At 43.2% G+C, this 15,435-nt stretch overlaps 1 protein-coding gene and 2 non-coding genes across 3 annotated transcripts; all 3 read left to right on the top strand.

Moving 5' to 3' along the window:
• Window positions 1-914: 914 nt before the first annotated feature.
• On the top strand, window positions 915-14,089 carry RPSA (ribosomal protein SA). The gene is made up of 7 exons (XM_067754004.1): window positions 915-1,075; window positions 3,241-3,406; window positions 4,316-4,434; window positions 11,366-11,611; window positions 12,405-12,533; window positions 12,651-12,816; window positions 13,932-14,089. Exons 2-7 carry the CDS (start codon window positions 3,274-3,276, stop codon window positions 14,024-14,026), a joined length of 888 nt encoding a protein of 295 aa, XP_067610105.1. The 5' UTR covers window positions 915-1,075; window positions 3,241-3,273; the 3' UTR covers window positions 14,027-14,089.
• LOC137233170 (small nucleolar RNA SNORA62/SNORA6 family) lies at window positions 4,098-4,248 on the top strand. The gene has a single exon (XR_010947340.1). It is a non-coding gene; the product is annotated as a small nucleolar RNA SNORA62/SNORA6 family (small nucleolar RNA).
• LOC137233169 (small nucleolar RNA SNORA62/SNORA6 family) lies at window positions 11,672-11,821 on the top strand. The gene has a single exon (XR_010947339.1). It is a non-coding gene; the product is annotated as a small nucleolar RNA SNORA62/SNORA6 family (small nucleolar RNA).
• Window positions 14,090-15,435: the final 1,346 nt, after the last annotated feature.

The following is a 15,435-nucleotide window of genomic DNA, read 5'->3' as shown; positions in this document are numbered from 1 at the left end:
GCTATTGGTTATTTGTTTACAATCATTTAATGCCTAGGGCTTCAATTTTTAAAAATAATCGCCCTCATCCTGCAACTCCTTTTTGTATTTTAATTATTTTTTAACGGCTGCATAGTATTGGGCGGAATAAATATTAACTAGTAATGGATATTGCAATTTTTCTCCTATGAGAAAGAAATTCTCATGCAAACCACCTGTGCAGTCTTCATTTTATTTTTTTTTTCCGGGAAACTTCCTGTAAGATAATTTTTGTTTTTGGCTGTGTTGGGTTTTTCGTTGCTGCGCATGAGCTTTCTCTAGTTGCGGCGAGCGGGGGCTACTCTTCGTTGCAGTGACCGGGCTTCTCATTGCAGTGTCTTCTCTCATTGCAGAGCACGGGCTCTAGGCACGTGGGCTTCAGTAGTTGTGGCACGCGGGCTCAGTAGTTGTGACTCGCGGGCTCAGTAGTTGTGACTCACGGGCTCTAGAGCACAGGCTCAGTAGTTGTGGTGCATGGGCTTAGTTGCTCCGCGGCATGTGGGATCTTCCCAGACCAGGGCTCGAACCCGTGCCCCCTGCATTGGCAGGCGGATCCTGAACCACTGCGCCACCAGGGAAGCCCTAAGATAACTTTTTGAAAATCTTAATTACACACTTCTAACTTGTCCTCCAAAAATGCAAAATAATTTCTCCAGCTTTTATTTATCCAATACAGGCTTGTGTTCAACACCTCTTCCCATGTAAGGAAACTGCACCTTAGGTGAAGGACGCGCTCAAGTTCATAGGTACAAAAGGCTGGGCGAGAAGTCGAATCCATACGGGGGAGGGCTGGCTGACTGCCTGGCTGACTTCCGGCCCGCGTCCCTGGTCGCAAACTGCGTGTTCCAACCGGCCCGCCCCTTTCCGCCGTTGGAAAGCGTCCGCGCCAGCGCCGCAGCCCGCCTTCCGGAGGAAGACCCGCCCCCACAACTCCCGCCTTGTTAGCGCTTCCGCTCGCCTTTCGTTGTCATTGGCTGGAGGCGGACTATATAAGGACGTCATTTCCGCCCGCGCGTTCTTTCCGCGCCAGATAAGGGTCCATGCGGCTTTGTCCTTGGTGAGTAGCATGTGGCGTCCGGGCGTACCCCAGGGCCACCAAGACGAGCTTCCTGCCGCGACGAGTGGTGCGAGCACCAGGGTGGAACCCCGCAGGCGGAGCGCGTCTGTTTTCGGCTCGGCGCGCTCTCCCTCGGATTTGGCGTCCTGCACGTGGCCGGGCTCGGGCCCGCGCGTTCCCACAAGGCCCTGGGAGCCGGCGGAGGTCGCGCTCCAGCCGCTGAGGGCCCGAGTTGGGGTGCCGGTGACTAGGGGTGCAGAGAGACCGGTCTACGCAGCGCGCTACGGTCGCTTCGGGTACCGACACTCGGCGGTAAACCCAGAGACCTAGACTCCAGTTTTTTTCAGCTGGTTGGGTTGGTCTGTTTTCCCCGTTTGTGGTATTCCGTTCAAGAGTTAAGGTTCTTCGCGAGGTTTTTTGGTGCCGGACAGGCTAAATTAAAGGTTCAGGTTCTTATTCTGCTTGTCCGAAAGATTTCGGACAGGGGACGCAAAGAAAGGTACATACAGGGACTTCCCCGGCGGTCCAGTGGTTAAGACTCAGCCGTTACACTGCAGGGGCCCCGGGTTCGATACCAGGTCGGGGAACTTAAGATCCCGCATGCCTCGCGGTGTTAAAGGAAAAAAATTTTTTTTAATTGTTAAAAAAAAAAAAGACACACACTGAGGTGTAGAGAGAAACAAAGAAGCAATTTATTAATGGGCAGAAGCGAAAGTACGCACTCGGAGAAGAATGCGGGCGTCCTCACGAGTGAGGAGCGCACCGAGGGGTTTTTCTGACCCCCACCCCCCACGCCTTTTATTTCACTTTAATTCCTTGAATGGGCGTATATTTCTTTGTTTAGGGGCGGAATACTCATTGTTGGGAGAATCGGAGTGGGATTTTTATTCCACCTCGTTACATCAGTTTTTGCTCTTCCCCGTCCGCCTCCAGAAGCCACCGCACCTGCGCTCTAAGAGCCATTTTCCCTTGCTATACGAGCGCCAGGCGTGTGAGGTGGTACAGCAGTCACCTGCAGCCTGTGTGCTCGGCCAAGCTCTCTGGGTTTTATGGTCAGAGTTCCCTTTTAAGGTGTCACAGAGTTTAATCAAAAGTCTAATTTACGTTCTTGTTGACGCCATTCCTCCATGCTTCATGGTCTCATTAAGTGTAAAACAAGGAGGTGGCTTTGCTTTTTGCCTAATGTCTGTTTGAGGAGGCTGTTCTTGGGTTCAGCCCTGTCTTTCCTGCCTGATTTTGAGGAAAACTAGTTGTACTCGCAGGGAGAAGTAATGCCAAAGCTCCCAGCTTCAGTCGGCTTGAAAATAAACTTCACCTTTGCTCAGCTTTAGAATAGTCTAGAACATGGCTGCTGTTCCACGTCTAAGTCCTGCGTACCTTGAGAAGTATTAAGTCTCAGTTCACTATTTTCGTTTAGTTTCATTATCTGCGTGTTTTGTCCATCTCCATAATACTCTTTAGCAGGATTTCCAGCAGTTTTACAAGGTGTGGCATAATTTACAAGGTGTTGATGTGTCTCATCCCACTAGACTAAGCCCAATGCCTGACACTAGGAGGTGTGGTCTGTGGTTAGATTATTTCAAGTTTATCGATATTTTTTATTGAAGTACAGTTGATTTACAATGTGTTAATTTCTGCTATACAGCAAAGTAATAAGGTTATACATATGTATACATTCGTCTTTAACATTCTTTTCCATTATGGTTTACCATAGGGTGTTGAATATAGGTGTCTGTGCTATAGAAGAGGACCATGTTTATTCATTCTGTATATAAAAGTTTATATCTGCTAATCCCAGCCTCCCACTCCACTCCTCCCCCGTGACAACCACCAAGTCTGTTCTGTCCTGTTTCTGTTTCATAGATTGGTTCATTTGTGTCATTTTAGATTCCACATGTAAGTGATATATGGTATTTGTCTTTCTGATTTACTTACTATGATAATCTCTAGTTCGATCCATGTTGCTACACATGGCATTCATTCTTTTTTATGGCTGAGTAGTATTCCATTGTATATATGTACCACATCTTTATCCGTTCATCTGTCAAGATGGTTAGATTTAAACATTGAGTCATTTGACTCTCAAGAGGAGTTAGAATGCACCCGTTACCTCATCCCATTTGTCACTGGAGTGTAAAGGACTTTTGTTAACTATTGTTTTTCAGATTCCCGTCGTAACTTAAAGGGAAATATTAACAATGTCCGGAGCCCTTGATGTCCTGCAAATGAAGGAGGAGGATGTCCTCAAATTCCTTGCAGCAGGAACTCACTTAGGTGGCACCAACCTTGACTTCCAAATGGAACAGTACATCTACAAAAGGAAAAGTGATGGTCAGTCATTGCTTTAGGGTTCTTTTTCTTGGTCATCCCAGCTGTAAGGACAAGTTTTGATGCTTTTGTTCTGATAGGTAGTGCTGAGTGAAGTGATTTCTAAAATATCAGCCTTGGCGGGCTCTCACCAAGTAACAGATGAAACTAGATCTTTAGATGGGTAAGAAGCTTTAAAACTGAGTAAAAGTGCTCTGGTGGTTTTTGGAAGGAAGGGTTTCTGGACTCCAGTGGAAGAGTGGCTATTGCTAGGTTATGTGACCTGGGTTGGGCCATGAAGAAGCATGATGTAAACATAAAGAGGAAGTTCATCAGCTTAGTTCCTGATAACTTATCTCCCATGGTGCCTTATATTTTGTGGCTACTGATAGAGGTTTGTAAAGCTGAATTCTGAGAAAAAGCCACAGATGGGAATTTGGCTTGCTTGAATGTATCAGAAAAGGGAATGTAGGTTGTGATGAGAATATGGAAGGCATTAAGTTCTTCAGCTTAGAACCACTGAAGGAATTTTGTGTGAGTGGCAGGGTTTAAAGGAGTTGGGGATGAATCTGACATCAAGGCAGAAGATAAGAGGAAAAGAGTGGTAAGAGGCCAGAAGTAGGTAAGAGCTTGTTGGTTTCTGCATGGGGGGCCTGAGGGCGGGTTAGTACAGGGGAAGAGTAGGGAGAAGGTGCACTTTGCCTACTGAATCAAGGCTGCACACTATTAAAGCTCAGAGTGGAGGCCAGTCTTGGCCAATGAACTTCTGAGTGTCGGAAGTGTGCTATATTAATGGCAGGATTTTCGCTAACACCAGTAGAGCTTGCCTCTATGACTGGAGTTTGATAGTACTCGCTGCCACATGCATTCAGCTTTTTAGAAGAATGTTAACTTTTAAAGCTTGGCTAGGTGTTAACAAAACCTTGTGTCTAGGCATCTACATCATAAATCTGAAGAGAACCTGGGAGAAGCTTCTGTTGGCAGCTCGTGCCATTGTTGCCATTGAAAACCCAGCTGATGTCAGTGTCATATCCTCCAGGAATACTGGCCAGGTTTGTGGAACAATATGCTTGGTTTTTGTTATAAAACCTAAAGATGTTTGGGGATATATAGAAAAGCATAAGAAAAAAATAACCCGTAATTCCACTGTTCAGAAATCATTTGAAATTGCCCTGAGTCAGAGGAATTGCCAAAATTCAACCATTTCAGTATATTTATCACTTTGCATCTGACAGTATGTCACGGTTCATGTTTTCATGTCATTTTGTGTTTTCTTGTGCCACTAAATATCGAGGAATGACCCTATTAAAGTGGCTCACCACATTTTTCTGCAGTGAGCTTTTTATATTTAAAATGATGAAATACTGGGTTAAAAAAAATTGAATGTCAACTTCAGAATATTTCAGGAAGGTCTTCTGAGGGTAGGGTACCCCCAGTCTTTGTCTCATAAGCAAGAGTAATCTTTGCCAGCTTAAATGAATAAAAAATAGCTTAGTATTTTTTAATGGCAAGTAAGGTAAAACTTTAGTCTTTTTTGTCCCGTTTCTATCTTGATAGTTATTTCCTTTTTCTGCTGAGAAAACGGGTTTTTTAAAAACATGCTTTATAAAAGCATTAAAGCTCTTAAAAGGATTTCATTCACCCTGTTTCTAATTTAAAAAAATTTGACTTGGATTTTGACAGTTTTTAAATTAATGTATTGATAGTAAGATGCTCTTTTTTTTAATTTCATTTTAAAAAAATTTTTATTGTATAGTATTTGATTTACAGTGTTGTGTTAATTTATGCTGTACAGCAAAGTGACTCAGTTACATATACATATATTCTTTTTCATATTCTTTTCCATTATGGTTTATCACAGGATATTGAATATAGTTCCCTGTGCTATACAGTAAGGCCTTGTTTATCCATCCTATATAGCATAGTTTGCATCTGCTAATCCCAGACTCCCAGTCCTTCCCTCCCCCATCCCTTATCCCCCTTGGCAACTACAAGTCTGTTCTATTTTTCTCTTTCATGGATATGTTCATTTGTGTTGTATTAATTCCACGTATAAGTGAAGTCATACGGTATTTGTCTTTCTATTTTACTTAGTGTGATAATCTCTTGGTCCATCCATGTTGCTACAAATGGCATTATTTCATTCTTTTTAATGGCCGAGTAGTATTCCGCTGTTGATACACGCCATATCTTTATCCATTCATCTGTCTATGGACATTTCAGTTGTTTACATGTTTTGGCTATTGTAAATAGTGCTCCTGTGAACATTAGGGTGCCTGAATGTTCAAATTACTGTTTTGTCTGGGTATATGCACAGGAGTGGAACTGCTGGGTCATACGGCAACTCTAGTTTTTTGAGGAACCTCCATACTGTTTTCCATACTGGCTGCACCAGATTACGTTCCCACTAACAGGATTAGAGGGTATTCTTTTCTCCTTATCCACTCCAGCATTTTTTATTTGTAGACTTTCATGATGGCCATTCTGACCAGTGTGAGGTGTTACCTCATTGTAGTAGTGATTTGAATTTCTCTAATAATTAGCAATGTTGAGCATCTTTTCATGTGCCTATTGGCCATCTGTAGTTCTTTGGAGAAATGTCTGTTTAGGTCTTCTGCCCAGTTCAGTTGTTCGTTTTTTTGTTATTGAAATGTATGAGCTCTTGGTATATTTTGGAAATTAAGCCCTTGTTGGTCACCTCATTTGCAAATATTTTCTCCCAGTTCTTTGTATATTTGGTAGAATTCGCCTATGAAGCCATCTGGTCCTGGACTTTCATTTGAAGGGAGCTTTTTAATTACAGATTCTGTTTCATCTCTAGTAATCAGGCTGTTCAAGTTGTCTGTTTCTTGATTTAGTTTCAGTGGGCTTTATGTTTCTAGAAAGATGTCCGTTTCTTCTAGTTTGTCGAGTTTGTTGGCATATAATTGTTCATAATGTTTTTTTGTTGGCATATAATTGTTTGTAATGGTATCAGTTGTGGTTTCTCCTCTTTCATTTCTTATTTTATTTGGGTCTTCTCTCTTCTTCGTGATCCTGGCCAGAGGTTTGTCGATTTTGTTTACCCTTTTAAAGATCTTGGTTTTATTTTAATCTCTATTTTATTTCCTCTCTGATTTTTTTTTTAAAATATTTATTTATTTGGTCATGCTGGGTCTTAGTTGTGGCTCACCAGCTGCTTACTTGTGGCACATGAGCTTAATTGCGACTCACGGGCTCCTTAGTTGTGGCATGCATGTAGGATCTAGTTCCCTGACCAGGGATCAAACTGGCCCCCTGCACTGGGAGTGCGTGTCTTAACCACTGCACCAGCAGAGAAAGTCCCTCCTCTCTGATCTATCTACTTACTTCTGCTGACTTGAGATTTTTCTGGTTTCTTAAAGGCCTGTATCGCTGTGAATTTAATCTCTAAGAAGTGCTTTTGCTGTATCCCATAGATTTTGTGTTTTCATTGTCATTTGCCTCAAGGTTTTTTTTTTTTTTTTTTTTTGTGGGCCTCACTGTTGTGGCCTCTCTCGTTGCGGAGCACAGGCTCCAGATGCGCAGGCTCAGTGGCCATGGCTCACGGGCCCAGCCGCTCTGCGGCATGTGGGATCTTCCCGTGGGATCTTCCCGTGGGATCTTCCCGGACCGGGGCACGAACCCGTGTCCCCTGCATCAGCAGGCGGACTCTCAACCACTGCGCCACTAGGGAAGCCCCTGTCTCAAGGTATTTTTTAATTTCTTGGATTCCATTGTTGACCCACTGGTTTCTTAGTAGCATGTTGTTTAGTCTCCCATGCAGTTGTTGTTTTCTTGTTTCTTTTTTGATGGTTGATTCTAGTTTCATGCAGTTGTGGTCAGAAAAGATGCTTGGAATAATGTCTATGCTCTTAAATTTGTTGAGGCTTATTTTGTGCTCTAGTATGTGGTCAATCTCAGGATGTCCCGTGTGCACTTGAAAAGAATGTATATTCTGCTTTTTCGGCTCTAATGTCTTAAGTCTGTTGTATCATTTAGGATCTCTGTTGCCTTATTGATTTTCTCTCTCCCAGATATGTCCATTGATATGAGTGTGGTGTTAAAGTCTCCTATTATTAGTGTATTCCTGTCAGTTTCTCCCTTTATGTCTGTATTTGTTTTATGTATTTGGGTACCTGTTGATGAGTATAGTGTCCTCTCCTTTTATTGATCCTTTTACCATATGTCATTTGCTTTATCTTTCTATGTAGCCTTTTTTTTTTAGTCTGTTTTGTCTGATGAGTATTGCGACCCGCACTTTGTTGTCATTTCCGTTTGCATGCAATATCTTTTTCCATCTCCTCACTTGCAGTCTACGTGTATCATTTGCCCTAAAGTGTGTCTCTTGTAGACAGCATATTGTAGGCCCTTTTTTTTTTTAATCCGCTGTTCTGTCTTTTGATGGAACATTTAGTCCATTGACATTTAAGGTAATTTTATTGGTATTTTAAACATTGTTTTCCTGTTGACTTTATATTTCTTATTTGTCTCTTTTTGTTTTTCCTTTTGTGGTTTGATGATTTCCTTTTGTATTGTGCTTTTGTTTTCTTGGTTTTTGTGAATCTATTGTGTTTTTGATTTGTGGTTACCCTGTTTTTCAAATATGTTAACCCCCCTTCCCATATCAACTTGACTTAGACTGGTAGTCATACAGGCTCACTTTCTAGAAGAAAAAATTACATTTTCTTTCATCCCCCACATTTTGTGATTTTGATGTCCTCTTTTACATCTTCATGTTTATCCTTTTGCTTTAAGTGGTTATCATCGCTTTAAGAGAAATTTTTTTATTTCTTTTTAAAATCTGTTTACTGGCTTATTTAAGTGATTTACTTTCCAACTGTGATTTTTTTTTTTTCCCCTTTTCCTATAGATTCTTCTTTTCTATTTAGAGAAGATCTCTCAGTATTTACTTTAGGGTAGGTTTAGTATTGCTGTATTCTTTTAAGTTTTTGCTTGTCTGAGGAAATTCTCCTATTCCAAATGATAATCTTGCTGGGTAGAGTTGCAGATTTTTCCCTTTCAGGACTTCGAATATATGTTGCCACTCCCTTATGGCCTACAATGAGCTGAAAGCCCTATGGGGGTTCCCTTGTAATTAACTATTTTTCTCTTGCAGTCTTTAGAATCCTTTGGAGGGGCATTTTAATTATGTCTGGGTATAGGTCTGTTTTGGTTTATCTTGTTTGGGATGCTCTGTGCTTCTTGTACCTGGATATCAGTTTCCTTCTTTAGGTTTGGGAAGTGTTCAGCCATAATTTCTTCAAATAGATTTTCAATCCCCTTTCTCTTCTCCTTCTAGGATCCCTGTTATGTGTAGGTTGGAATGCTTTATATTATCCCATAGGTCCCTTATATTGCTTTCATTTTTCATTTGGCTTTCTGTCTGCTGTTCTGATTGGGTGATTTCCATTCTATCTTCCAGATCACTTTCTTCTGAAGATAGATCACTGTCTTACACATAATGTTCTTCTGCATTATTCATTCTGCTATTCATTGCCTTTAGTTCAGCTTTTGTCCCTGCAAATGAATTTTCTGATTTTTCTTGGTTCTTCCTTAATAATTTCTAGTTCCTTTTCACAGTAATCTGCATTTCTGTTGATAGTCTTTCTCAATTTGTTCAGTTTCATTATTTCCTTTTTTAACTCGATGTCTGTTAGACTCAGGTCTTTTTCGTAGTTTGTTCTTTCAGGGGAATTCTCTTGATCTTTTAATTGGGAGTGGTTCCTCTGTCTCTGCATTTTACTTATATTTCTCTTGCTCTATGAGTTGAGAAAGTTATCTACTGTGGTGTTGAAGGGCTTTTTTTTTTTTTTAACTTATTTTATTTTGGTTGGTCTTGGTCTTGGTTGTGGCATGCAAACTCTTTAGTTATGGCATGCATGTGGGATCGATCTAGTTTCCTCAGCAGGGATTGAACCCATGTCCCCTGCATTGGAAGGTGGATTCTTAACCACCGTGCTACCAGGGAGGTCCCTTAGAGGGCTATTTTTATGTGGGAATGTCACTGTATAGCCTCTTTGGGTTTAACATTTTTGGTGTGGGCTGTTTTTACTGTGGGTGCCTGCTGCCTCTTAGTGTATGGTGGCCATCATCCCCTTGACAGGAGGTGTGACTGGTGTGGTGAGTAGAGCCTGCACTGGATGTTGTTTACTCTGTGGTTGTCACTACCCTGTCAGAGGCAGGGTGTGCTCCCTAGTTGTTATTATAGAGTAGAAGCCCCCAGAGCTGAGCTGCGGCGTAAGGTAGACTGGATTGGAGCGTTTCCACTGGGAGAGGAGCCACTGCGTCTTTCTCTGCTGGAGCTGTTCACTGGCGAGTGTGCTCTGTGGTGCCACCTGTCACCCATTGTGCTGTTGGCACTGCCCTCGGCCCCATCATAACCCGGGGAATGCTGGTAGTCAGCCCTGGTGTCCCTCAGGTGTTGTTTTCACAAGGCCACCCACGCAGATCCACTGAAGTCAGGTGCCAGGACAGCAGTAGTCGCACACCCGGATCCCCTGTAGGAGGCAGCTCAGACCCTGGCCCAGCCCCCGTGTGCCCGTGCCCACAAAGCCCAGAGCTGCTTAGGCAAGACCCGTCCCAGTTGCAAGAGGCTGCACTGGTGACCCCACTTCTTTTCGCATGCCACTTAACAGTGGCGCTTCCCTTCTGTGGTGGGCCCGGCCTTTTTCTACAAACACTCCTGGTTGTGGCTGTGCCACTCTCCAGCCCCTTCAGGCTATCTCTGTACAGCCAACACCAGTCATCTCTCTGGGTCTGTCCTCTAAACCAGCACCCAGCCCCCATCTGTACTAAGGGACACGCATCTCAGGCTGGGGCGTGCAGGTCTCTCTCTTATGCCTACCACAAGCCAGTTGTTGTGCTCTCCTCTGAGCCTTAGGAGCTCCCTTTCTGTCCCAGCGGATCTCCCCACCGTTGAGGGGGCTTCCCAGGGTGTTGGGAGCCTTTCCTCTTCTTCACCTCCCTCCCGGGGCACAGGTCCCATCCTGCTTCCTCTTTTTTTTCCTTTTGTCCAGCCCAGTTATGTGGAGATCTTTCTTACCCTTTCAGGTGTTTGAAGTCTTCTGCTAGTGTTCAGTAGGTGTTCTGTGACAGTTGTTCCATTTGTAGATGTATTTTTGACGTAGTTGTGGGAGGAGGTGAGTTCCATGTCATTCTACTCCACTATCCTGATTGGAACCCCCTGTAGATGTATGTTAACGGCGTTATTCCCCAGAGGCTGGCTTATGATGACCTCTGTGGTTTGATGTATGGCTGACAGTTTTAATTACTGCTGTAGAATGAACTTAGTGACCACTCCGTGCTTCCCTCAGCGAAAATTTACTGAGTATCTAGATTGGTCCAGGCAGTGCTTGCTGAGTGCTTGGAATATAGCAGAAAAGCAGTCTGTTTTTGAAGGGGTGAAGGAAATAAGCTTTCTGTAGAGTTAGAGGATAAGAAAGGTGGGTGAACTCCTGCTCTGTATAGGTTGGCTGTGACAAAATCTGACCGGTACAGAAGTGCTTACTGGATGCCGGGCACTGTTCTGCGTGGTGTAATTTTTACAATTCTATGAGGAACTTGGAGACACGTGAGTAACTTGCCCCAGTTACTCGTAAGTGACCTGCTTGGTACTTGAACCAGGCTGGTTGGCTCTGGAACCTGCAGAAGTGAGGAAGTAGTGAGCCTCAGATACCTGAGGGAAGAGCATCCCCAGCAGAGGGCCTAGGGGTGGGCCGTGCTTTGCATGTTTTTTGGCTCTAATTTTGTAAGTATTTTTCATGTAATAAGTGAAGGATATAGAAGAATTACTGGATGTTTTGAACGTTTAATTTGATGGTTTCATTTTTTGAGTAAGGGATTTCGGGAGGTTCTGGCTAGATAGGCTGCTTCATGTGATTACAGAACTTGGTGTTGACCCATTTATAATTGCAGAACTCCTGCAATTCTGCAAGATGGCACCATCTCTGGAGCACTGTTAACTCTTAATATTGATTCTTCTAGCGAGCTGTGCTGAAGTTTGCTGCTGCCACTGGAGCCACTCCTATTGCTGGCCGCTTCACTCCTGGAACCTTCACTAACCAGATCCAGGCAGCCTTCCGGGAGCCAAGACTTCTGGTGGTTACTGATCCCAGGGCTGACCACCAGCCTCTCACAGAGGCCTCTTACGTTAACCTGCCTACCATTGCTCTGTGTAACACAGACTCTCCTCTGCGGTATGTGGACATTGCCATCCCATGCAACAACAAGGTAACAATTTTATGATCTAAACTAGAGCTGGAGAATAAGTGCTCTAGAGACAGACATTCCTCTGCACATTGTTAGAGCTTGGAGTTGAGGCCACTGGCCGATGAACTCACAAGTGTAGGTAGTGTGCTACATGAGGGGCAAGTTTTTCGCTAACGTCACAAGGGTCTCTGGCCCAATGAGTGGAGTTCGATAGTAATACTTGCTACAAATGTATGATTTTAATACATGAAAGCGTTAAGGAGAGATGAAAAAACATTTTAAAAATGGCCTGTGTTTTCTTCTGCTTTTCTCCATTATTTCTTACTCCTGGACCTCTCAGGCATTACTTGGCCTTTCTGTTTTCAGACTAACTTGATGTATCCTGATGTAAGATCCTAAAAAGGTGGGTTGCATATGGTTCAAATTAGTCTGGTTTGTCACTGGTTACACAAAAGAATCAGGCAAAGGTTTTTTTTTTCCCTACTACCAGTGTTCAGGCACTGACCCCAGGTTAATTCATTTTGTTGTCTAGAGTGGACTCTTGATTAATCCCCATGATTCATTCCAGAATGTGGCAGTCAAGGTTGAGAACCAGAGTTATGGAATAATCTTGTTAAATAAGTAAAGTCTTATTTTTATTGGAGTGTAGTTGCCTTACAATGTTGTGTTAGTTTCTGCTATACTATAGACACTTCTAAACTAATACATGTCTGTTCACATGGTACCAAGGGACCCAGCTGTTAGGTGGAATGGGAGGTGCTTGCTGTTTGGGGTTCGCCGAGTATCACTTTATAATAACCTGGCACTCTTGCAGGGAGCGCACTCAGTGGGTCTGATGTGGTGGATGCTTGCCCGGGAAGTTCTGCGCATGCGTGGCACCATCTCCCGTGAACACCCGTGGGAGGTCATGCCTGATCTCTACTTCTACAGAGATCCTGAAGAGGTGAGCTTCCTCCACAAAGGCTTGTGGTAACATGAACAAATTGGACACTTTAGTCTGTGCTGCTTGGCAGTAAAGTCTGTCAGTCCCTATAAACGAAAAAATTTTTTTCTAAACCAGATTGAAAAGGAAGAGCAGGCGGCAGCTGAGAAGGCTGTGACCAAGGAGGAATTTCAGGGTGAATGGACTGCTCCAGCTCCTGAGTTCACTGCTGCTCAGCCTGAGGTGGCGGACTGGTCCGAAGGTGTGCAGGTGCCCTCTGTGCCTATTCAGCAGTTCCCCACTGGTACGTATCAAGATCCAAGGGCATCAGGCTGGTGGTTTAGAACTTCTGTGTTTCCAGTGTAACATACGTGTGTGTGTGTGTGTGTGTGTACACACACTATATATATATATATACACACACACACATGCATATATATATATACGCACACTTTATATATACGTATACAGTAAATCCTGTACATACAAACGAGTTCCATTCTGAGAGCACATTCGTAAGTCCAACACAGCCTAGGTACCCAACTAACAATGGGCTATATAGTACTATACTGTAATAGGTTTATAACACTTCACACAACATAACACATAAAAAATAAAAACATTTTTAATCTTATAGTACAGTACAACAGCTGGCATACAGGGATTGGTATCGAGTGAATAGGCAAGAAGTGTTACTGACTGGAGGAGGGCGAGGGGGTGGGAGGGAGATGGTAGAGTTGAAAGGTCATCAACTATCGGAGGTGGAGGGTAATTTCACTCACGCCTGACCTTGATGGCACAGGTCTGGTTCCCTGCTGGATTCAGTTCTGTCTCCTTGAAAAAATGAGTCAGTGATGTCTCGGTAGTACTGTATGTACCAGCTACATCACCACTGCTTTTACACTTGCTTCCGGACATCCTGGGCTTGAAGTAAAGATACTGTAACTGTGTGTGCTGTATACAGTACAGTACACAAAAGTAAAACCACTTGTAGAGGATGCAGGCACATGACAGTGTACACAGACATGTGAATTAACTTATGTGATTGGACATGCGAATGCACTTTCTCTTCGAGAGTTCATAACTTGAAGGTTCGTATGTAGGGCACTTAGTGTATGTATGTGTACATTATACGTATATACACATATACATACACTATATATATACACACACACATACTAGCATTAAAGGGTTTTGTCTTGGTGTGCCATAGCTGTGCTCATAACCTGACAGGTTGAATTCAGGTGCTTTTGAAATGTTAATACTTTTTTTTGTTAATACTGTCTTTTGTCTTTGTCCTTTGAAATGTGTTATCTGTTGGAATGCAAGGCAGATTGTTGCTGGTGGTGGGGGTGACAAAAATACTATGGGAATGGGGCTGATGGCTTTCTCTTTTTTTTTTTGGTATTTTCTCAACAGAAGATTGGAGTGCTCAGCCTGCCACTGAAGACTGGTCTGCAGCTCCCACTGCTCAGGCCACCGAGTGGGTAGGAACAACCACTGAGTGGTCTTAAACTGTTCTTCCACAAACTCTTAAAATGGAAATAGGTTGATGGAAAATAAACAGTTTCTAAAAATTGTGTCCATTTATTTCAGTTCATGGGACAGGCCTGGGATGAAAAGCCTTGCTTAGCCCGTTCCTAGTGTGTGGCTCTGGGCAAGAGATGATGTTTCTGGGCCCAAGTGTCCTTAGCAGGGGATAATCTTGGAGCTGTGATGCAGAGCAATGTATCACATTGTCCTTTGTTAGTATATAATTTAAAAATAATTTTAAAGAGTAAAATATACATGCAGATGATCATGAAAGACATACCTGTGTATTCTTGGAGAATAAGCCATTACACAGATTACCAAGTAGGAAGGTGCCGAGACCTGAGAAAATCTTCATGCTCCTTCCTGAAGTCACAAGCTTCTCTCCTTCGATCCTTTGGAAAGGGTAAGATGATCAAATCAAGAATTCTTTAGTTTGTTTTTGAGCTTCCTATAAATGGAATCATATCTTGTGTGACTTGCTTCTTTTCCCTTTGTTATTTTGTGCTTTTCACCCCTCTTGCCATGTTCCCAAAGAATCATCCATGACCTCTAACTGCAGTGGCCATTTGAGTTGTTCCCATATTTTGGCCATTAGCAGCAGAGCTATTTTGAACATTTTTGATAGATCCTGGTGTCCGGAAATTTCCTCACTCTGGGTTTCAAACTCTAGCTTCACCAGATAATGTCAGATTTCACAGTCATCTATAAAATCCTCTGAAAACACAGCCACAACCCTTAGTACTAAAGCACTGTCCTTTATTCACTGCTCAGAACTGCTGCCTTAAAAATACAGGGTGTGATCCTGGCTCATCTCTTTGCCTACTGTTCTTATGACTGTCCCCAGGCCAATGCCACACTGTCTTTCCTGTTGACTGGAGTTTTATAATCCACTATAGCAACAGGTAGCATGGTCCGCCTGCCTTTTTTCCAAATGTTATGGTTATTATTGAACCTTTTGCATTGTCACATAAATTTTTTAACCTAGTGCAGCTCCAGTATAAAGCCAGTTGGGATTGCATTGACGGTAATTTAGTGACTATAATTGACTGATTCACTGTATGGAGTTTTTCAGTCCATGAACAATCTACATCCTGCCAGATCCTTTTTTTTTTTGCTGCACGCGGGCCTCTCCTGTTGCGGAGCACAGGCTCCGGACACGCAGGCTCAGCGGCCATGGCTTATGGGCCCAGCCGCTCCGCGGCATGTGGGATCTTCCCATACTGGGGTACGAACCCGCGTCCCCTGCATTGGCAGCCAGACTCTCAAGCACTGCACCACCTGGGAAGCCCCAGATTCTCATTTTTATGTCCCTCAATAAAATTTTAGAATTTCTTCTAAAGAGGTTTTGCACATCTTTGGTAAATATATTCCTAGATTCTCAAGGTGTTTT

The sequence above is a fragment of the Pseudorca crassidens genome, chromosome 10 (assembly GCF_039906515.1).
Source record: "Pseudorca crassidens isolate mPseCra1 chromosome 10, mPseCra1.hap1, whole genome shotgun sequence".
Taxonomy (NCBI): Eukaryota; Metazoa; Chordata; class Mammalia; order Artiodactyla; family Delphinidae; genus Pseudorca; species Pseudorca crassidens.
This window is presented reverse-complemented; position numbering and strand designations above follow the sequence as displayed.

What these genes read in the sequence shown, in the direction of transcription:
- RPSA (XM_067754004.1), top strand. Translation starts at nt 3,274, where the DNA reads ATGTCCGGAGCCCTTGATGTCCTGCAAATGAAGGAGGAGGATGTCCTC. An exon ending in CCTCCAGGAATACTGGCCAG is followed by an intron (nt 4,435 to 11,365) that starts GTTTGTGGAACA and finishes TGATTCTTCTAG; the next exon opens with CGAGCTGTGCTGAAGTTTGC. An exon ending in TCTACAGAGATCCTGAAGAG is followed by an intron (nt 12,534 to 12,650) that starts GTGAGCTTCCTC and finishes TTTCTAAACCAG; the next exon opens with ATTGAAAAGGAAGAGCAGGC.